Genomic DNA, 24,722 nt, shown 5'->3' with positions numbered 1-24,722 from the left:
ACGAATAGGCAGTACCCTAAAGAGATAATAATGAAAAATGTTTGTACAAAAATATTCAGCTACGATTTTTGTGGTAGCAAAAAATTGGAAAGTGAAGGGGTGTCCCTCAATTAGGGAATGGCTAAATAAATTGTGGTATATGATGGTGATGGAAGACTATTGTGCTGAAAGGAAAAATGAACTGGAAGATTTCAATATGAACTGGAAGAACCTCCAGGAACTGATGTAGAGTAAAATGAATAGAACCAAGAGAACATTGTACACAGAAAAGTGAAACATTGTAGAACAATCCAATGTAATGGACTTTGTTTATACAAAATGGTACCAAAGGATTTATGAGAAAGAATGCTATCTACATTGAGAAAAAGAACTGTAGGAGCAGAAACACAGAAAAAAAACCAAATCACTTATTTGTTTATATGGATATGTAATTTGGGGTTTTGGTTTTAAAAGACTGCTTTATTGCAAAAATGAATAATATGGAAATAGGTATATGATATTTGTATAACCCAGCGGAAGTGCTTATTGGATCCAGGAGTGGGGAGAGAAAGAAAATAAATTATGTAAACATGGAAAACTATTTTAAAATTTAAAAAAATTTTTTAATTTAAAAAATAAAGGAAAGAAAAGACTGCTGCTACTATTTATATAAGTAGAAGAAAATATTAAACAAGAAAACAGTAGAAGTTTCTAAGATATGAACTTCATAAGCAAAGAAAAAACTTATAAAGCTTAGTAAGAACACCTAAGGATGAAGCCAAAGCAAGATTTTTAAAAATAAAATATAGAGAATGTTAAATGGTATCAGGCTTGGACCTATAGAAGGGAGTTAGGTGGGATGGTGGCCCTGAAGTCAGGAACACCTGAGTTCAAAACAAGCCTCAGATCCTTACTAGCTATGTGACTCAGAGAAAGTCTGAGTCATTCTGCCTCCCTCAGTCTCAGTCCTCATCTGTAAAATTAGGATGATGATAGTATCGACTTCTCTTGTGAGGATCAAATAAGATAATTTTTGTAAAGTGTTTTGCAAAACTTAAAGAGCTATATGAATGCTAGCTGTTATTATTATCCAAAATAATATTGAAACCTAATAGAAGGGACAGCTAGGTGGCTCAGTGGATTGAGAGCCAAACCTAGAGATGGCAGATACTGGGTTCAAATTTGGCTTGACTTCTTGACTGATGCTTAACTCCCATTGCTTAACCACAACTACTCTTCTGCCTTGGAACCAATACACAATATGATTCTTAGATGAAAGGTAAGGATTAAAAAAAAAAGAAATCAAATAGAAAAAATTGAAAACAACCATCTGATAGAGGATCACCTCCTTCAAAAACAAAACAAAACAAAAACAAAAATACTCAACATCAATAGGAGGAAAACAAAACCTGACTATTTAAGAAAATGAAAAGTTCAAATACAATTTGTCAGAGAGATTTATCAGCCTGTGTTAATATAGTAAATAGTAAAAATAGTAGATGCACTAAAATGTTTCTGCCTGTTACAGATGAGATGAATAAAAAAAAAAGTACTTTTATCAATAAGACTAAAATTATTTTTTTAATTGTGTAAGATTTTTTAAAAGTCTTTGGGACAGTAGATAGAATACTGATATTGTAAAAATTGATCAAGTTCATCAATCTCATCCCCTTAGGAGGATTGGGAATATTATAGAACCATAAGACTATACATCTTAGAAACTTCAGTGGGTAGCTTCTGAAATTCTTCTCCCTTAAATGAATCAAAGATACGTAAAGTGTCCCTCTGCTGTTTTGACAAAAAATGAATGAAAATATGTTTGTCAAAAAAGAACATTTCAGTATACTACCAGCTGTTATGGAGTTTTGCTCCACCCCCTTCAAGGAATATACTTTTAAGGAAAATTGTGTGGATATTTGTTGAAAGTTATGGCAAAACAAAATATATCAATTTAAATAATGTCTTTTTATTATGGAATTAAGAAGATGCAGCTAGCTATTCAGAGTAAGTAGAAGGCATGACTCAATATTTATTATTACATATATTATTGTTCTTTGTAGAGATAGCCTTATCAACAGTATTTCAGGCTATTTATGATATTGTATAGTAAAATGAAATATCATTTCATTAAAATATTTTTATTAGTTTCAATTAAGCTGTATCTTAGCATTTAAGTGACTTGCATAGACTCCATTGATAGACATTTAATTTTAACTATTTATTTGGAATATTGAACACGATGAAGTATTTACCTAGGAAATTAGTACTTACATAGATTCAAATGACTTTGATTATATATAGTATGATATTCTTGTGCTAGTTTATGAAAATTCATAAAGATATTTTTGTAAAAGTTATTGTATGAATATCACATTTGAGATGGGGTTCCGTGCTTATGACTGTGGAGAACTTCAATTGTGAAAGTTCCTTCCATTGATATAGTTTAGCAGCTAATCTGTAACTTAGAGTCTTTTTTTTTTTAAACCCTTACCTTCCATCTTGGAATCAATATTGTGTATTGGTTCCAAGGCAGAATAGTGGAAAGGGTGAGGCAATGAGGATTAGGTGACTTGCCCAGGGTCACATAGCTATGACTTGTCTGAGGCTAGATTTGAACCCAGGACCTCCCTTCTCTAGGCTGCTCTCAATCTACTGAGCCACCCAGCTGCCCCAACTTAGAGTCTTTTACTTTTACTTAGAGACATTCAGAGGTTGATAGCATTTGTTTATTTACTTTGAGGTTTGCAAAGCATTTTATGAATAGTATTTTATTTAAATCCTTACAATAATACTTGATATTGTGAATTTTAGATTTACTCTACCCTGCTTAGTCTAGCAATCAGGAATATATACCGTGGAAAGGAAACTTGGGATTCCCTCAAAATTGGACTCAGACTGTGGAAGTCACTTTATTCAGTCAATATTAAATGAAATTTATAAAAATCTAGGAATACGAGCTACATACCACACACCATATCATCCCCAAAGTTCAGGGCAAGTGGAGAGATTAAATAAAGACATTAAAACATTGATAGGAAAATTTTGTGCAGAAACACCAAAAATGGACAAACATTCTGCCTTCCATCTTAGAACACGACCCAGTGGAGATTTACACATCTCTCCATTTGAGATGGACGTGCAATTTGTCAAGGAAGGATGTATAAACCAACTTACGTGGCAATGATAGGTGGAGACTGTCAATAAACAAAATATATACAAGCTTTACAGACAAGAATGGCAGAGTTGCATGAAATGGGCTTGATACATCAAATAGTACCCCTGGATTACAGTTTGCACAATATCAAACCAGGAGACATAATATACTTAAAAACTTTCAATAGAAAATTGGCTACAGTCATAAAATGGACTGGACCACATGAAGTATTGCTTACTACCCCAACAGCTATAAAAGTTGCAGGGAAAGACTCATGGTTTCATTGTTCCCATGTAAAACCAGGAAAAAATTCTACACCACTGTAACAGACATAGAAGATAATTAGATGAAAGATAGTGCTGAGAAATGAAAACAAAAACTGATTAACATAAAAAGTACACCACAAAGAAATAATAGCGACACATAATGTTCGAGACAACTTTCCAGCCCAGAGGAAAAGCAACCCAGAGGAAAAGCATCCCAGAGGAAAAGATTTTAAACCAGCCCAGAGGAAAAGCATCAAGAAAATATGCTAGAGACAAGAAACAAAGAGGAAAAGCTGAAAGGGACAGCTAAGACTTTGAACTTTGTAAATTTGTTTAATAGCTACTAGAGAACAGCTCTAATCGGTAAAGAACTGGTGCCATATAACATCGACATCGCAGCATTAAGTGAAAACGCTTACCAGAAGAGGGATCACTTAGTGAACCCACCACTGCATACACCTTCTTCTGTAAAGGTAGAGCCTCAAATGAAGACAAAATCCACGGTGTTGGCCTGGCTATCAAGACCAGTTTGCTCAAACAGCTGCCAGACTTGCCTGTGGGCATCAGCGAGAGGCTCATGAAGATCCATTTACCTCTCAGGAAAGACCTGTATGCCACAGTCATCAGTGCATATGCCCCAACACTGACAAGCACAGAGGAGACCATCGAGCAGTTCTACTCTGACCTGAGTGCCGTCCTGCACTCAGTGCTCACAAATGACAAGCTGAAACTACTGGGAGACTTCAACGCCCGTGTTGGCCAGGACCATGAAAGATGGAAAGGAGTGCTCGGCAAACACGGCGTGGGCAAAATGAAAAACAGCGGCCTACCGCTACTCAGCAAATGCTCAGAGTTCGAACTCACCATCACAAACACTGTGTTCAGAATGGCGAACAAATATAAAACAACATGGAAGTACCCGTGATCAAAACAGTGGCATCTCATTGACTACATCATTATACGCCAGCGAGACATCTAGGATGTACAGATCACCAGAGCCATGAGAGGAGCTGAATGCTGGACAGACCACCAATTGGTTAGAGAGACTCTCCAAATGCGCATTGTGCCTCGCCATCCAAAACGCACCCAGACAGTTCACGCATTTTACAACGTGAGTCATCTTAGAGATCCATCTTATTTGCAAACATTTCAGTCCTGCCTGGACGACAAGCTGTCTGCCAAGGGGCCACTCACTGGAAGCTCAACCGAGAAATGGAACCAGTTCAGAGACGCAGTGAAGGAAACATCAAAGGCAGTCCTAGGCCCCAAACAACACAACTACCAGGACTGGTTCAATGAGAACAACACTGCTATTGAAGACCTATTGAGAAAAAAGAACAAAGCCTTTTTGGAGTGGCAAAATAACCCAAACTCTGCTCCTAAAAAGGATAGATTCAAGTCTCTCCAAGCCACAGCGCAGTGTGAGATCAGGAAGATGCAAGACCGATGTTGGGAAAAAAAGGCAGAAGAAATCCAGCACTTTGCTGATATGAAAAACTACAAACAATTTTTCAGTGCCCTTAAGACTGTCTATGGGCCATTAAAACCCACCACCACTCCCTTGCTATCCTCTGACGGTGACACTCTCATAAAAGATAAAAAGGCATCAGCAACAGGTGGAAAGAACACTCCAGTCAGCTTCTCAACTGACCCTCTTCAGTCGACCAAAGCTCCCTTGACCAGATCCCCCAAAACTGCACCATTGAACAACTTGATGTCCCTCCTTCAATAGAGGAAGTCCAAAAAGCCATTAAACAAATGAGTGCAGGCAAGGCACCTGGTAAAGACGGGATCCCAACCGAGGTGTACAAGGCCTTAAATCGAAAGGTGCACCAGGAATTCCACATAGTGCTGACCAGCATATGGGAAGAGGAAGACATGCCCCTAGAACTCAGAGATGCCTCCATTGTAGCCCTATACAATAACAAAGGCTCACGAGCAGCCTGTGACAACTACAGAGACATCTCACTACTCTTCACTGCCGGAAAGATCCTCGCCCGTGTTATACTCAACAGACTCTTGTCATCTGTTTCAGAGCAGAACCTGCCTAAATCACAATGTGGCTTCCGACCAGATCGCAGCACCATCGACATGGTCTTCACGGTGAGGCAAATGCAGGAAAAATGCCTTGAGCAGAACCTGAGTCTCTACATTGTCTTCATAGACCTGACAAAGGCGTTCGACACAGTGAACAGGGATGCATTGTGGATGATCCTCAGCAAGCTCGGTTGCCCAGCAAAATTCGTCAAACTGATCCAGCTCTTTCATGTCGACATGACAGGGGAAGTCCTATCTGGTGGAGAGACTTCCGATCGCTTCAACATCTCCAATGGCATGAAACAAGGCTGTGTCCTCGCTCTGGTACTATTCATCCAAGTATTACGACATGTTGTGATGTATCTAGACCTGGGCGTCTACATCATATACTGACTGGATGGCTCACTATTCGACCTTCGATCCTGGAAGCTCTCTTCTCAGATGACTGTGCTCTCATGGCCCACCAAGAAAATCATCTTCAAACCATTGTGGACAGGTACTCCACTGCAACAAAACTGTTTGGCCTGACTATCAGCCTCAGCAAAACAGAGGTGCTGTTCCAACCCGCACCAGGGAGGCCAACTAACCAGCTGTGCATTACAGTCGACGGTTTCTAATGTCAACACTTTCAAGTACCTGGGCAGCACCATCGCCCACGACGGGTCCCTAGACCATGAGATCAATGCCAGGATCCAAAAGGCCAGCCAGGCACTCGGGCGGCTGCGCTCCAAAGTCCTCTAACACAGCGGTGTAAGCCCTGCGACGAAGCTCAAAGTGTATAACACAGTGGTCCTCAGCTTGCTCCTGTACGGTTGTGAGACATGGACACTGTACTGGAAGCACATGAAGCAGCTGGAGCAATTCCACCAATGCTCTCTCTGGTCAATCATGAGGATCCAATGGCAGGACCGAATCACCAACCAGGAAGTCCTTGACAGAGCCAACTCCACCAGCATCGAAGTCATGGTCCTCCAAACCCAGCTACGATGGACACGTCATCCGCATGGACCCCCAGCAAATACCAAGACAGGCATTCTATGGTGAACTGTCAGCTGGACTCAGGAAACAACGCCAACCAAAGAAAAGATACAAGGATCAGCTAAAGTCAAACTTGAAGTGGGATGGCATTACACCAAAGTAACTAGAACTTTCTGCCTCTGTCAGAAGCAGCTGGTGTACCCACATTAACCATGCCGCCACCACCTTTGAAGATGAACGACGTCGACGTCTTGCCGCTGCGCGTGAACACCAACACCAGGCCACAACCGCACCTCCTGTAAAAACTGGAGTCCCATGCCCCATATGCCACAAACTTTGCACCTCAGTCTTTGGACTTCAAAGCCACATGAGGGTACATCAATAGATCATAATGCACAAAGACCATTGTCATTCTCGGTCACCGAGAGACTACCACTACTAGAGAAATGAAACACACCCCAAAAAAGCTAAAATGGACAGCTAAGACTTTGAACTTTGTAAATTTGTTTATATAAAAAGAGGACAGATTAAATACGAGACTTTTGTGTAAGACTGAGTGTGTTGAAATAATAAAACAAAAGTAATTTCACATATTAGGGAAATAGCATGTATCACTACATAACATGGAAGAAAGAAGAGATCCATCAGTCAACATGAGAAGTGGAAATCTGAAGAAACTTGATAAGTATTAAATCAACACAACACTATTAGACACAAAACACCAAAATCACTGACATATTGAGAGACCTTATTTACATAAACAAGTGTCTGAAATAGTATTTATGCAAAATATAAATATGTATATAGTTAGTCTTAGGCAAATAGAAAGATCAATAGATTTTTCTAGTTGACTGACATCATGATGTGGAACAATGTGTATTGTTGTATTATATGTAAATAATTTCTCTAAATAATGTATTAGTTTTAGTTAATGTAGAGTAAGTAGTGTTAGCACTAAGATTCAATTTTTTTGTAATAGTTTTGTTCAACATGTATTGTACTGAATTCATTGTAAAACCCAAAACTACCCTTGCCCAAACTTTCCTGCAAAGAATCCTTAGAGTAGATTTAGTAAATTCGTAACTATCATATAAATAAGTGACCTTGGGAAGGTCACAACAAAAAATGGGGATGATTGTGGAAAGGAAACTAGACTAACAGTTGGTGGGGGAAGGGGCAACTGGGAGTGGCAGTTGGGTCTTGTGACTAGCACTTCCTTCCTGCCAGGAGTGGCAGTTGGGTCTTGTAACTAGCACTTCCTTCCTGTCGGGTGTGGACTTCCTTCCTGATGTTGGAGGAGAGAGGTGCTTGTTCAACCCAGTCTGGTGTGGTGTGCCTCTACTTTGTTCAGCCCGAAGACACAGGCTTCTGAAGATTAGAACTGTTCTTGTTTGCTTTCTGTCTACTGCTAAGATTCTAAATTAGACAAAGCAGGACTGATATAGAGTAGATGGGAGTGGAAGAACCCTCTGCCAGCCTCGGGGCCTGGCCTCAACTCTGAAGCTAAGGAAAAAACTCCTATCCCAACCGGTTATTAAACTTTATATATATTATTTGAATTCGCAGTCAGATAAGTGGGCTATCTTTTATGGGCATAGAGGGAGCTGAACTTCAGTTCAGTCATTCCAAGACAAACAGACCTTATTGGACTCCTGCTGCTTTCTCTCAGCAGGGGGCATCTCTCTCCTTTGTTTCACCGAGCAATATTCCTCTCAACTCCTCTATACCCTAATACAAACCTCCCAAACTTCCCCATTTTTCAATCCTCCTTTTCCTTTCCCAATATTACAATACACCCCTACTTAAGGATTAAGTGTTGAGGAGGATGGCCTATGACAGACATGTGCTAGCAAATGACAAATAAGAAACAACTGACAGATCCCCTGGACTGTCCTAAGTCAAGCTTAAGTGACCATCGGCACATGTGAGATGCAGGAAGTGATGTAAAAAAAGTCTATATATTCGTGTCACTTCCACTTGCCAGTATCTTTTGTGGCGGAGGCATTGAGCTCTGGGTCTCTCTCTCAGAGATGTTGGGTTCAGCATCAGTGTGGCATGCTGGGCATCTTGGCATCTTGGCATGCTGGCAGTTCTTTTCTGGGTTTGGCAGTGAGAGTCCTCGGTGCGGTGACTAGGAGAAGTTCAATAGTGTGGGTCAGGTGAGGTGTCTTCCCTGAACTCTCTCAGAGTTTAGGCCGATTTTCTTTTTTACCTTTACCTTTCCTAAAACGCTGTCCTCCTAGGAGGCTCCTCATCTTGGAGGAGGCCTCGTGGCTGGAAGCCGAGCTAGATTAAATCTTCTGAGGAAGCCTCATGGCTGAGTTCTCTGAACTTCCTTTGGCTTAGGCTAGGCCAGGGAAATATTATACCCCTTTCTCTCTCTCTTCTTCTTAATTCCTTCCCTCTATATTAATTAAACCACCATAAAATTCCCAAACTGATGAGTATTTTTATTGGGATTTGAATTAATCCCCAGCAACCATTAGTATAATATATTAGTCAAAAACCCCTAAATTTACCCCTTACAGTCTAGTTGCTGTTTTACCAATGAAGAAGCTGAAGCTGAGAGAGGTTAATAATGTGACTTCTCCAGGTTCACACAAGTAGTGTATGAAACCAGATTTCAGGTCAGATCTTCTTAACACCAAGACCAGTACTTTCTCCAACTATGTTTTCTGTAAAAAATCCTATTGCCCAAGTTAAGTGATTTATCTATCATATAGCTAGTCTATGTCAGAGACTGAACTTGATCTCAGATATTCTTGCCTCAAAGGCCAGTTATCTACCCATTATGTCACAATGCAGTTCATCAGTATAAAGAGCCAAATTGCCCAGAGTCAGATTATTGCTTTATGCATTTAAAATATGGTTTGTCAGCATAATTCTTTTTTTTTTTTTTAGGTTACAGTGTCACCGACATAGACTGTATCCATACTGTTGCATACATGTGCAGATATCCTTCAGTGGGCACCAAGCCACATCTTATATATCAGAACGGTGACTCAAATTTCTTTTCTGGAATATTTATGAACAGATATATGAATTCAATGTCCAAAAATAAGACAGAAACCCATGTACTTCATGTCATGATAACATTTCATATTATATAAGATTTGTATTAATTTGGTGTGTTAAGTTACTTGGAAAGGATCTATATTCCAAGTCAGAGGAGTTTTACTGAAGGGACTAAACTCCTCTGGCCAATAAAGTTTTTAATCTTACAAGCACTCACAGTTTTTGCTAGGTTACCATAGATCAGCAATCCTTTCCCAATGACTGTGACCTGTTTTGCTTTTTTCAGGAAGGTCTCAAAGGGATCATGCCTGAAAGAAAAGATATTTGTTGTGCCATTTTATTGGTTGTAATGAGAATTGGAGAGACACTGGCACTTAACAGACTAAAGACAAAAATGAAGCAGATGTACACATTAACTGGTACAGAGGTAGCAGCACCATATTTGTGTAGTTCATAGAGGACCAAACTTTTTAAAAGAAATACCTGCTAGGAAATTGAAGAACAAATTTGGAGCCAAAATGTAAGCATCTGATGTGGGATAGTTGACGCTATTCCTTATGGCTCTGATGGAAACACTGAGCTCATATGACTAAGAAACTCTAGGGGGATATCTAAGCCACCAGAGTTGTAAAGTTGTGTTATCACAGCTGAACTAAAGATGATTGCCATTTGACTTTTCTATCCATGGTTACCCAAGCAGGTAGCACAGCAGAAAAGCCCTAATTCTAGGGGATTGGACATAGTTGTGCTACATACAAACACTACCCCCCACCCCACTAATTATTATTTGAATGATGGGATAGGGAGGGAGAAACTAGGAAATATTTCTAAATGGTCTGTGCTTTTGTAATTGCATAGAATTCATGCAGTGAGCACTACTGACTATTTTTTTCAGGTTCTGCCAATGCTCTGACTGATACTATATCTCCTTTAAACTGTCTCTCCAGTCCTTAATTGTAAACTTTCCATCAGGTCCTATCCTTGGCCTTTTTTTCTTTCTCTCCCTACTCTCCCTCCTGACACACTCATCAGACCTTCAACTATATCAATTCCAAATGATCTCCACTGCTGAATGCTATCAGGTTCACATCTTAGACTTTCTACTAGATATTTCTGCCTGAATATCTTAGGGACATCTTTCCTATGTTTAATTTACCTTTTCCTCAAAACCCACCCTTCTTTTGCCTTTCCTATTTATGTTGACGATATCCTCTTTAAGTGACTCTAAGAACTGTGAAGCCATCCTCACTTCTCTTAACTTCACTCCCTGAAATGTCAGTTGCTAACTCCTATCCAATCTAACCTTATAATGTCTTTTAATATATATTTCCTCCTTTTTCTCCTTATTGCTACCATTTCCTCTTTTAATTTTTTAAAAAACGTTTACCTTCTGTCTTAGAATCAACTCTAAGAATCTGTTCTGAAGCAGAAGGGCAGTAAGGGCTAGGCATCTGGGATTAAGTGACTTGGCCACTGTTACAACAGCTAGGAAGTGTGCAAAGTCAGATTTGAGGCCAGGCCCTCCCTACTCCAGGCCTGGTCCTTTACCCACTGTACTATATCTGCTCCTTGCATTCCCTCTTGCCTAAATTATTGGAATAGTCTCCTAGCTGGTCTTTCTGCCTCCAGTTTTTCCTCTTACACACTGCTACCAGATTCAGATTCCTAATGCTTATTTCTGCTCATTTTGCTAACTACTTAAAAAAAAATTTTTTTTTTAGCTCCCCAGGACCTAAAAAATTCAGTCTAGACCCCTTAGCCTGACACTTATGGTCCTCTACAGTTCATCTCTAGCCTACTATCCTGGCTTTGCCTAAAACTATTTTATACTCCAGTCAAATTAAAAGGCTCCACATTTTCTGAACACACTTTAAACTTTTCTTGCCTATTATGTACTTTTGTTTAAACTTCTCTCTTTTTTCAATACTCTAGCCTCCCTCTCCTTCCCATTTCTGCCTACTGAAATACCATTCTTTTTCTTGTCCTGACTTTGCTAATCACTCCAGCCAGAAGGGATCTCTGCTCTAAATTCTCAGAGTATTCTGTTTTATCCTGAGCTTCTCATATACTTTATATTGGCTTGTATATATGTCTTCGCTCCCCTTCTAGATGATAAGATACTCAAAGTCAGACACCTGATTATTGAGTTTTTCCCTTAACAACTAGCATAGAACCTTGTCTTTGAGCTCTAATCAGGGCAGAGAGACTAGACCTTTGTCCTGGGTACCTTATTTAAAGGATATCAAATCCAGAGTGTTTTTGGTGTACTTGGAATTCATCAGGAGCTAGAAATGACAGAGCACAGAACCTAGTTAATGACAATAATTAGTTAAAATTGGTAGTTACCAAATGGTAGACTGGGTCACACTCCTTCCCAACCTCTTCTTGTTCAGCCTGCTCATTCCCCAACATATCTTTGCCATGGATGATTTCATTCCGCTTGTGTGGAACAAAGTTTGTGTTTATAACATTTTCCCCAGATGTCAATATCTAGTTGTCTCTGTTTTAAATAGAATAGCTATTAATTCTTCATTACATTAGGGATCTGCAATTTTATCAGTCAGTACTCCCACAGTACTTCTATGTCTCCTAAAATGCCTTTCAGTGACTTCTTATGGTCAGATAATGCTTCACACGGTGGCCAAATTTCTGGTAACGAGCCTGCTGCATTTGGCTTGGCTGATCCCCAGACAACAGACATGCAGCCCATGGCCAGGTCTGCACCTGAAGCTTTTCCCTTTTGATGGGCATGCCAGAGATTGCCATTAGCTGACATACTTTTCAAGAAACCAAGAATGAAAGGATGGAAGAAATGAAGTAGCAGCCTGGGATACTGGAAAGAGCACTATAGATTTAGAACCAGATCTAGCTTTGAAACCTGGCTATACCACTTAATGTGTGACTGTGAATAAGTCCTGTGACTTCTCTAGGCCTTAGTTGCCTCATCTATAAAATTAGGGGGTTGGCCTAGATGACCTCCAAGGCCCTTCCCAATTCTAACTCCTACCATCCCATAAGCATGTTTCTGTCCTAAAGTGTGGCCCAACCCAGCAGTGGTTCAATAGTGAGCTAAAATGGGCAGCACTGAATCTGATACTCTGATTTATCTGTAATCAATGTGGTTTGTACCTCAAGCAGGAAAGGAGACAACCTGTTCAAATGTTCTCATCCTGTATGACTGCTTCACAGGGGCTTCACATAGCATATTGAGAGTCTTCATCTAGAGCCCTTGAGACTGAAAATGGTAGCATGAAGCAAACAGACTGACCTGTGGGATTCTCACTACTTGACTTTAAAGACAACCACAATTTTAAACATTTCTTAACATCAAAATTTACATAGTTAAATTGAATGTCCACAAGGAAACTTACTATCTCTGCAGATCAAAGAGTGTTGGCAGCTCTAAGCAGCTGATGTCAAAAGGAAACTCAAAGTAGCTCAGATCTAGAGCATTCTATTTTTCTTTGGCTATCCTAGGCAGAAAATGCTGTGGGGTAAAATAACAGTGGAAGAGAAAGATCTAGTTCCTTAATTTGAATGTTTTGTTTTGTTTTGTTTTTGTCTTGTAAAATTACCAGACAATTGAGTAGAGTAAAGATAGCCAATCTCTGAATGTTTCTCCATCCTGCACCAGCTGCCTGGGGCTGGTACAGTTTAGATTACTGAAAGAAAATGTTCTTTTTTACTTTTGGAGGGAAAGAGGACATAAGAGAAGGGTCATGGAGTTCACCAGGAAGAAATCCACAAGAAAAATAAGCAAGATTTAAAAAATTATAATAAGCATTTTTAAATTAGTCCTGTATTTAATTATTGGATAAAGTCGAGTTAATCCCCAGGTTTAAGGAATATGAATAGGAATTATTAATAATGGAATGTGCAGATTGACCTTTATCCAAATTCACATGGGCAAAGTAACCTTAAAATACAGCATGTTCTTAGACTTAGCAGATAATCTTTTCAGCTTTCAGCTGCCTTAAATATGTGTATTAAAATGACCTTTTGTTAATGGAATGAATTTTGAGTACAAATAGAGGCACCTATGGAGGCTAACAATCTGCTTCTCCTGTTTTTTCCTTCCCTTCTGTATATTTCATTCCCAATCTATTGCTCTTTCTTTGGTTTCTTGCATGTGTCTTGCCTTTGAAGAGTTCATTTTTTTATTTTTCTGTTTTACCCATTATTTTTGCTGCATAGACCATGAGTTCTGATCTTATAATTTTAATTTCTCTTCTGAACTGTTCCAATCAGGAACAGCATGTTGTGGTTCCATATTCTCAAATTCCACCGGGTCCTCTGTCTCATCAAGAGCTGGATCATTTTCCTTTGTTATGTAGTACTTGTTCATAGATCTGGAGGCCATATTTTTTTTCTGTCATCCCTATTTTTCTTATTGATTTGTCTACTTTTGTTCAAGGTCTTTGAGTTTTTATCTTCATGGAATCTTTGGCCTATGATATGATATGATATCACATATCCATAAGCACAAATATAGTTTATACATAATAAATAAAGTCTTTGAGCACAAATATAGTTTATACATAAAAAATACAGAGTAATTTCCAGGAGGGGAATGGGATAAGGGATTAACAACATGGAGAACCATGAAAGACATCCTATAGGAGGTGGCACTGGAGCTAAGTCTTAAAGGCAGCCACGGTTTCAGGAGGCAGAGAGGAGGAAAGAGAGCATTCAGTTTAGGGGACAGTCTATACAAAAGAACAGAGAAAGGAGATGTAATGTTATGAGTGGTAAACATCAAAGAAGTCAGTTTGGCTGAAAGGTAGAGTCAGTTAAAGGGAGTGATGATATATAGTCTTACTGGGAAAGTATGTGCCTTACACATACTAAGTGTTTAATAAATCTATATGGACAAGATTTTGAATTCGAAATTGGGAATCATTACTTCCTAAGGCCACCCATTATACTTTTGGAAGTTCTAATTGTTAAGAAGTGTTTTCTGACATCAAGTCTAAATTTGACTCTTTGTGACTGGAAACCCTAAAGATATTCAAATACCTTTCTCATAAGCCCCCTGAGTCTAAACATCCCCAGCTTCTTCAAGCCATCATTTGTGTGGTATTACTTGTTGCTCTCCTATGCATACTCTCTAGCTTACTATCAATGTCTTTCTAAAATGGAAGGTCTAGAAATCTGAACTGATTTCATACTCAATCAACAATATTTCAGATGTGGTCAAAGGTGGGCAAAGCACATTAATATTGTTGTTGTTCAGTTTTATCTGACTCTTCATTACCCCATTTGAGGTTTTTCTTGGCAAAGATAGTGGAATTGTTTGCCATTTCATTCTCTGACTCATTTTATAGATGAGGAAACTGAGACAAAAAAAGTTAAGTGGCTTGTCTAGGGTCACAAAGCTAATAAGTGTCTGAGGCCAGATTTGAATTCAAGATGAGTCTTCCTGACTCCAGGCTAGTGCTCTATCCACTATACCACCTTGCTGCCCATACAGTAATACTGTCACCTCTTTATTTCTGAAAGCTATACTTCCAAAATCACATTAGCTTTTTGAGGTACTATGTTAAATTGCTTATTTATATTGAGCTTTCAGAACATTTAAACCCCCAGATCTTTTTCAGACAAACTGTGACACAATGGATAAAATACTAGGCTTAGAATCAAGATCTGATTTCATATCCAAACCCAGACACTTCCTAGCTGTATAGCCCTGAGAAAATAACTTAAACTCCATCTGCCTCAGTTTCCTCAACTATAAAATGGGCACAATCATAAAACCTACCTCCCAGGATTGTTGTGAAGATGAAATGAGATAATATTTGTAAAGCATTTACCACAGTGACTGGCACACAGCATATGCTTAATAGATGTTTATTTCCTTTCTTCTGTGCTCGTGAAACTGATTCTTCTTTTTCTTCTTCATCTTCTTCTGATTATTATATTCCATTCTATTAAGTTGTTAGGTCAGCCAGCATTTATTAAACACTTACTATGTGCCAGGTACTGTGCCAGCTACCAGGGATCTTAAGAAAGGCAAAAGCAGTTCCTGTTCTCAGAAAACTCACACATTAGTGGGGAGACAACATGCAAACTCTCTCTCGCTCTTTCGGCCTCTTTCTCTCTCTGTATATTTATATATAGATACACACATACATATATAAAATTGAAAGTAATCTAAAGGAGAAGATACTAGCATAGAGGGTGTACTAGTGGGGAAATCAAGAAAGAACCAAAGTGTTGACAGATACTTGGGAAAATGGGAATAGATAAAAAGGTAGCACCACTTCTTCCTCCTTTTCTCCAGGCAGAGCTGTTTGACTATGGAGTCAGGTTTGACTATTTTCACTAAGTGAAAATCCCCTTCAGTCTCTTTCTTCTTAGTTGATGTATTTTGTAATTCCCCCTCTAGCACATTGAAGATGATTAAGTCTTCAGTAGAACCAAAAATATCTATTTAATTGGGTAAAAGGGTTGAAGTATAATGAGGGTAGAGGCAACTGGAAGTCCTTGACTATTTCCCTTCTACACATGGTTTTAGGGGTTTGAATTAGGAGTCTGGGACATAATTTTAATATCTTGGTGAGCTCAAGATGTTGGTATTTCTTGTCTCAAAGATATGGTTGGTATATATCGTCTTCAGGATAGGCTCTTGCCTTCCCCTAAGGGAAAAGTCTCTATCCTAATAATATCACTGATGAATGGACTGGATCTTCTATTTCTCAGCAAATGATTAATGGATCTATGTTGTCTTCTCAGTAAGGGTTTTATTCCTTCTCTCTTCAAGCCAAGGAGAGAGAAAAGAACTCAGCAGATCTCAACTGCTCCAGCTTTAACTTAGCTGGAATGTTCCATCCCATCCCCTGATGGCAGTAGGATTCCATCTCATCTTTTTCTGAGACAGCTTTTCAAATCCAGTCTTTTCCATTCATTTTTGACATTTTCCTCTTTCACAAGGGGAACAGGAAAGGCCCCTTGGAAGAAGGTGAGATTTTAGCCAATACTTGAAGGAAGCCAAGAAGCAGAGACAAGGAGGAAAAGCATTCCACGCATTGGTGATAGCCACTGAAAATTTATAGAACCAAGAACAAAGAGATGACTCAGTGGATAAAGAGCCAGGCCCAGAGACTGCAGGTCCTGAGTTCAAATTTGGCCTCAGACACTTCCTACCTGAGACCCTAGGCAAGTCACTCAACCTCAATTGCCCTTATTGCTCTTCTCTCTTGGAACCAATACTTAGTATCAATTCTAAGAAAGAAAGTAAGAATTTTAATGAATGCATAGAACTAGCACAGGATATAAACGGACAGTTCTCAGATGAAGAAATAAAAACAATAGTCATATGAAAAATGTTTCATATCACTATAGATTGGCTAATGTGACCAAAAGGGGAAATGATAATATTGGAGGGGATGTGGGAAAACTGGGGCACAACTACACTATGGGTTGAACTGTGAACCGATAAAACCATTCTGGAGAGCAATATGGAACGAGGCTCAAAGGGCCACAAAAAACTGTGCATGCCCATCGACCCAGCAATACCATTACCAGGTTTGTATCTTAAAGATCCCAAAAAGATCAAAGAAAAAGCAAAAGGACATATATGTACAAAAGTATTTATAGAAGCTCTTTTTTAGTGGCAAAGAATAGGAAACTAAGGGGGTGTCCATCAATTGGGGAATGGCCAAACAGGTTGTAGTATGTTATGTGGTTGTGATGGGATACTATTATGCCATAAGAAATAACGAACTGTGATTTCAGAAAAACCTGGAAAGACTTATACAAACTGATGCAAAGTAAAGTGAGCAGAACAGGACAACACTATATATAGTAACAAATATCACATGATGATCACCTGTGAAGGACTAAATTTCTATCAGCAATGCAAGGATTGAAGGGACACATGATGAAAAAGGTTATCCATAGAAGGAACGATGAGAGTCTAAATGCAGAGCAAACCATATCATTTTTCGCTTTATTTCCTTCATGAGTTTCTTCTCATTTGAGGGATATGTGTCTTCTTTCACAGCATGAAGAATATGGAAATATGTATTGCATAACAATACTGGTACAACTTATATCAGATTATTTACTCTCTCAGGGAGCAGAGAAAGAATCTGAATTGCAAAATGTCAGAAAACAATTAGTAAAAACTATTTCCATATGCAATTGAAAAAAATTTAAGAGGGGGGGGAAGAAAGTGCATAGAACCAGGAGATAGAGCATCATGTTGAAGAGATAGCAAGGACACCATTAGATTTTATTAGGTTATTAGATTAATCCCAGGTTTTTAGTGTGTCAGGATCTTTTTGAAATCTGATTCTGTCATGTAGTGTTAGCCATCCCTTTTATCTTTGTGGTTTTTGCACACTCGATGAGTCTGCCAACTCTATCTTCCTCTAAAGCTTTAGTAAAAATGTTAAACAACACAAGCAAAAATCCCTAGGGAATTCTACCTACCATAATGACAGTAAATGATTTGTGAATGAGTATCTCACATGTGTAGCACTTTCAGGGTTACAAAACAACTCCTCTCCTACATATACAGTATGCTCTGGATAAACTGTTTTAGACCATACCTTGTACTTTCCAATCTCTTTGCTTAGGGAATGCTCTTCATTATGGCTGGACTGTGCTCCCTTTTGCTTTCCGTCTCTTTAGTCCTTACAAATCCTTTAAAGCCCAATTCAAGAGACACCTATGTCATCTATTCTTTATCTCCTAATTTGTGACAGCATTTTTCCTTAGGTTTCACATTGAACTTTGTTTTACATCTCTGTAATGCATGTATTCTGTAGTATAGTATTATAATTATCCATTTATGTATCATATCTACCTTCTAACTTAAAACTATGAATGTAAGGACTATGTATTACTTAAACTTCGTTCCTTCTCTTATTGCCTCGCATCATGCTAGACATACATTAGACATTTAATAAATGTTTCTTTTCCTTTAATAAAACATTATTTTTTTGACATTATTTTTTAAAGTTTTGAGTTCTGAATTCTCTCCCTTCTTTTGGTCTCTCCCCATACATTGAAAAGGCAAGCAATGTGATGTCAATTATATGTGTAGAATCATTTAAAACATATTTCCATATTAACCATGTTGCAAAAAAACCCCAAGAAAAATAAAGTGAAAAAGTTACACTTCAGTCTGCCCTTAGAGTTCATCAGTTCTCTTTGTGGAAGTGAATAGCATTTTTCATCATGGGTTCTTTGGATTGTCTTGGATCATTGTCTTGATCAGAGTAGCTGAGTATTTCATAGCTGGTCATCATACAATATTGCTGTTTACTGTGTACAGTGTTCTGATTCTGCTCACTTTACTTTTCATAAGTTGATATAAAAGTCTTCTCAGGTTTTTTCTGAAATCACTCTGCTTGTCATTCCTTATAGCACAATCATATTTCATCACAATCACATACCACAACTTGTTTAGCCATTTTCTACTTAATAAATGTTCATTAAATTAACTTAAATTCTTCATAAATCACTATTAGTGCCTTTTAGACGAGCCTTGTTATTTTTCAACTCTTAGTTTCTATGATAATTACCTTGTGATAATGTATGTGGAAATCATGTTTCTATGATTTTCCATCTTTTGTGACTACATATGAATTCATTGTAACATTTGCTGACTTGTTTCATTTAGTTACTATATGATGAAATATTAGAGTTTTTGAATCATTCAAATGGGAACAAGAGGATAAATAACATTTTAAAGGGTCCTCTGAAATCTGGAAATCAGACCTTTCTTACTAATAATGTTTTTGCTTTATTTATTGGAATTTAAAACTTAGAGTGATACTTGAAAAGGGCATTTATAAGTAAGAAACATAGACCATTGTGTCTATGAGAAAAGGTCTACTAAAAATTCCCGGTACTATCATTTTGTTACATACTATTCTTTTGGAGTTGCAACACTTTCTTTTGTTCTGAGACTTACAGTATACACTTTCCCCTTCTTTTAAATGTGCTTTATGACATATATTTTAAGCTGAGTAAAATTTACTTTTTTTTTTAAATTTAAAAAAAGGAGCCTCCTCCTACTTCCTTGAGATATTTACAAAGACCTTTGGGTGTGGCAAAAATAGGGCTGGGAAGTGCTGCTATGGATTATTTTTGGTCACGGAATGTGAAGAATTAAAAAATGTTGAGGGTAGACATTTTTTTTTTCTTTGTTCACCCAACATTTAGCACAGTGTTTGAGACATAGTCTTCATTTAATACATGTTTGTTAAATTAAATTGAATAAAATCTTAGAATTTAAAGAGACTTTAGAGGTCATCGAGGCCAACCTCCTGCCCAATTCAGGAATCCATTGTAATATTCCTAGAAGGCAGACTTCCAATAAGTAGAAGGGCATGGGGATGGGAGATGAAGGGTCATGTGTAAGGAGCTTAAGTAAATTAGGCTGACTGGATTATAATTTGGGTGGAGGAGAGCAACATATTTTTTAAAAAGTCTCTGTAAATGAGATGAACTTTGTCCCTGGACCAACTTTGCTAATTGTGTCTTTTATCCCAACTTTTCTCTTGTCCTTTGGCAAATTATCCTCAAAATTCTTACCCTCCCCTTCCCCCAATCTTTAATCTTTCCCTATCTACTAGCTCCTTCCATTCTGTCTACAAATATTCCCAGGTCAGAAAACATTCACTGGACTCTTAACCTCAAGCTATTATCCTACACCTCTTCTTTCTTTCACTGTCAAAATCATAGAAAAAGCACTTTTTTGCCGTCACTTTCTCTCTCCTCACTCACTTCTAAACCTGTTGCAGTCTTCATCATTCAACTGAAACTATCCTCTTCAAACTTAACATTGTTCTCTCAGGTGCAAAATTTGATGGCCTTTTCTCAGTGATCATTTTTTATCTCTCTGAAGCATTTGACTATGTATATATGCATATATATATAAAGGTTACATAATGAAATATATTTTTATGTATTTTGACATTGTTGACTAACTTTTGTTTGATTTTGTCTTCTCCTGGATACTCTCTCTTTCTTCTGGGTTTTCATGATATTGCTCTCTTGGTTCTTCTACTTAACTGTCTAGTCCCTCTTTCTCTATTTACTTTGTTGGATCATCAACCATATCCCTCTTGTGTGTATACCTAAAAATGTCCTAGACCCTCTTCTTTTCTCTATGTTCTCTCAATAGCATCATCAACTCAGTGGGTTTAGTTATCATCTCTGAGATAGACAACTCCCAAATCTGTATATTCAGTTCTATCCTGTCTCCTGACCTCCAGCAGTAAATCAATAACTGCCATCTGCATGTTTCTAACTGGATATTCTATTGGTGTCTCAACCCAAGAAGTCTAAAACAGAGTTTATCTTCCCTAATCCACCTCTCTTCTGAACTTCCTTATTCTGTTGAAGTTGCCATCATCTTTCCCAGGTGACTATGTTAGCAACCTTGGAGTTAGTCTTTACACTTTATATCCAGTAAATTGCCAAGTTTTGTCAACTCTACCTTCACATTATTACTTGTATCCATTCCCTTCTCCCTGCCCCCATACAACCACCACTGAAATTTAGACCTTTGTTGCCACTCAGTGTATTATAACAGTAATACTCTGCTATTCCTGCCTCAGTCTTCTTCTCTTTCCATCTTCCTCACAGTGGCCAAAGAGATTTTTCTAATTCACAGGTCTAACCATGTCACTTCCCTACATAAGAATCTTTAGTAGTGTTCTATTTCCCTTAAGAAAAAATACAAACACCTCAATTTGCAATGTAAAGCCTTTAGTAATTTAGTTCCAGGCTACCTTTCCAGGTTTATTGTACGTTGTTTTCCTCTACTCTCTTTGTGGTCCAACTGAACTGTCCTGATGGCTGTACCTCATATACAACAATTCACCTTCTGTCTGTCTTTTATGTGAGGCCTTTCCTGAACCTCCCAGTAAACACTTAACCTCTTTGCTAAACAGAGAGACATATCAGCTGAGAGCAACCAAATAGTTTACCAACAATTGGGAGAGCAAGGTCATTCCCAAAATATTGGGGAAGAGGATGGTAGAAGATTAAGAGAGACTTCAAAAAAAGTAAAATAGAAAAGGGAACTGCAGAAAACTTTGTATGAGGTCTAACTAAAGCATCATCTTAAAGTAATGTGTTTGTGTATTTGTGGGTGTATATATGTTTACGTGTATATGTGTACATATGTAAGTATAGGACTGAGGAAAATAGATATAAAGTCAAACAAATATGCCAGTCTGTTTGTAGTAGAAATGATACTTAAATATTGGGAAGAATACTTAGAACTGATAAAATGCATGCAAAAAAAAAAAACAAAACTTCATGGGGAATTAAATAATTTATAGAGGGGGCAGCTGAGTAGCTCAGTGAATTGAGAGCCAGGCCTAGAGATGGGAGGTCCTAGGTTCAAATCTGGCCTCAGACACTTCCCAGCTGTGTGACCGTGGGCAAGTCACTTGACCCCCATTGCCTAGCCCTTACCACTCTTCTACCTTGGAGCCAATACATAGTATTGATTCCAAGATGGAAGGTAAGGGTTTAAAAAAAATAATTTATAGATACTTAGGGATCAACTTTAAAATATTTCAAAGAGGAAAAATCTTCACTATTTTAGAAAGGGTTATATATGATATTATTACCAAAAAACACAAGCAAGAAAACCACTAAATGTAGACCTACAGGACTGTTTTTTTTCTGACTTTGTGGAATGGGAATATTTTACTTATGTATCAAAAATATACTAGATGGAGGCAGCCAGGTAGCACAATGGATAGGCCTGAGTATAATGAGAGAACCTGAGTATAAATCTGGCCTTAGACACTTCCTAGCTGTGTGATCCTGGGCAAGTCACTTAACCCTCATTGCCTAGCCCTTGTTGCTCTTTTGTCTTAAAACTGATATGAAGAAATGTGAAGATTGGATTTAGTTCTCCCCGATTGTAACAATGAAGGTACTTAGCTCTTCCTTGATTGTGAAGTTTAAATTGTAATCCCTTGTCTATTTTTAGATTTTAATTCCCAAAGTATAAAGCACAGTATTTAAAAGTTGAGTAAAGAGATCTACCCATTTTGGTTGTTAACCACAAAAAGGTGTGAATACCCATTTCATACATTGAGTGGGAGGTCTGTGACCCACGTTTGAAAGAGTGGGCAGTCCTGGAATGGAGCATCAGCTGTGATTGGTAGACGTAAAATTTAGGGGAAGTGACACAAAAGAAAAAGGTCTTTAAAAGTGAAAACAGAGACACACAGAGGTCAGACACTCGAACTTGGAGTGAAGAGAGTCTCCTGGAGACTTGAAGGGAGTCACTTGGAGTGAAGAGAGACACTTGGAGTAAAGAGAGACTTGGAATGAAGAGGGACATTTGGAGTTTGAAAGAGACACACTTGGAGTGGAGCCTGCTGGAGTTGAGGTTGATAAAAGAATCTGCTGATTGAACTGACAACGTGGTGAGTGTAAAGACTGACTTCCTTGCTTGCCCTTGCTGGAGGCGTGAGCCTCTGGGAAAGGTCCATCATCTTGAGACTCCTTTCTCCAGGCTGGGGCCTTAGAATTTCTACCTGGCTCAGAGGAAGCCAGGGCTCTCTCTCTCTGTCTCTCTTTTTCTCTCTTCCCTTTTCTCTCTTCCTTAATATCTTCCTTCTATTGTAAAATAAATTACCTTACATTTCATTTACTTGAGTAATTCATTTTGGGATTTAGTAATTAAATCCCTGGCAACCACCAATTAAATATATTAAGTCCAACCATGTAAAATTAACAGAAAACAAGGGTTTAAAAAATAAAAATATGAGAAAGAAACAGGCAGGTTTTTAAAGATAAGTTTCTGCAGCAAAATACAACCTCACTGTCACATAGCTTATTAGAAGTATTAGAAATACAAATAGCAAAATCAGATTAAAGGTCCTCCTCCAACAAAGTGTCTTCCACTCCTATATTAAGATAATTTAAAATATACAGATAACTTTATTCAATGATCTTTTAATTATGAATAACAAATGAAGCATAAGATTGGAGATATATGATTGCCAAATGTATTCATCCCTACCATAGTAGATGTATTGTACTGTTAAGGGTAAAATTTTAGGGTTGAGATTGAATATATTATTTAATGGTTGCCAGGGATTTAAATTCTAAATCCCAATGAAATACTCAAGTCAGAATAGAATTTTATGGTGGTTTATTTACAATAGAAGGAAGAAATTAAGAATGAGGGAGAAAGAGGGGAAAGGTAGAAGATCTACTCTGACCTGGCCTGAACCAGGGGGAGTTCAGAGGCCTCAGCCAAGGTACCTTCTCAGAAGATTAAATCTAGCTCGGCATCCAGCCATGAGGCTTCCTCCAAGATGAGGGGCCTTCTTGGAGGTTGGTGTCTTCAGAAACCCAGGGAAAGAGGATTCAGCCTTAACACTCACCACATGGTTGCCTAAGGGAAGCAGTCTCAGGTCTCCATGCTCCAGCCCTCCAAGTCAAGAACCACAGCAAAAAGCTGCCGAAACCCCACAAAAAAAATATTCTTTAACAGGAAGTGACGTGAAATATAAAGGCAGTTCTTTATATTACTTCTTGTGTCTAACATGTACCAATGGTGGCTTAAACTTGGCTTAGGACAGCCCAGGGGGTCAGTCAGTTGTTTCTGATTTGTCACTTGCTAGCACACTTGGGTCACAGACCATCCTCCCCCACATTTAATCCTTAAGTGGGGGTGTATACATTCCTGGTTGTTAAAATTTTAAAGATTAAGCAGGGTGGAGTAAATATAAAATTCACCGTACAGAGATTTCCTCTAATGTGAGATTCTCTAGATCTCCTATTTGCAAACTGTAAAGATTAAAATTATGGTTGAGACTGAAAATCTAAATTTAAGTGGTCGCCAGGGGAAATCCCAAATAATAAAATATCCAAGTTAGCTGGAATTTTTTATGGTGATTTAATTGATAGTGGAGGAGATTAAGGAGAAGGAAGAAGGAGAAGGAGTAAGTTTTTTCTCTCCCTCTCCCCCACCTGGCTAGTATCAGGCGGGGAGATCAGGAGATAAGGAAGTAAGTTTTTGGAGTATGAAGGAAGAAGGAATCAGCTGGAACTCCAGAAAAAGAAGGGCTAACCCCAGAAGCCCGAACCTGAATCAGCTCAAGGCAAACTTACCACCACCACTCCAAGATGTTGAAACGCCAGGCACACTGACAGCCAGAGTCACCTCTCCAGGGAAAGAGAAAGAGACAGGAAGTGACGTGCTTTATATAGATGGTTTTACGTCACTTTCCTGCATCTCATCTGTACCAATCATTGCTTAGCTTGACTTAGAATAGCCTAGGGGTCTATCTGCTTTTTTCTGC

General features: G+C 38.3%; 1 protein-coding gene across 4 annotated transcripts in view; it reads left to right on the top strand.

Moving 5' to 3' along the window:
- The window catches only part of ACYP2 (acylphosphatase 2), a 217,501-nt gene that overhangs the window by 107,922 nt on the left and 84,857 nt on the right, over positions 1–24,722 (top strand). For 2 of the 4 annotated variants that reach the window (XM_056814016.1, XM_056814017.1), the window contains exon 5: positions 9,316–9,411. The exons of the other annotated variants lie outside the window; for them this stretch is intronic. In XM_056814016.1, the coding sequence (XP_056669994.1) occupies positions 9,316–9,411 (96 nt within the window). The remainder of the gene's footprint in view (positions 1–9,315; positions 9,412–24,722) is intronic. 4 annotated transcript variants of the gene reach the window in all.

The sequence above is a fragment of the Monodelphis domestica genome, chromosome 1 (genome assembly GCF_027887165.1).
Source record: "Monodelphis domestica isolate mMonDom1 chromosome 1, mMonDom1.pri, whole genome shotgun sequence".
NCBI lineage: Eukaryota > Metazoa > Chordata > Mammalia > Didelphimorphia > Didelphidae > Monodelphis > Monodelphis domestica.
The sequence above is the reverse complement of the archived record's forward strand: the minus strand, read 5'-3'. Positions and strand labels throughout refer to the sequence as shown.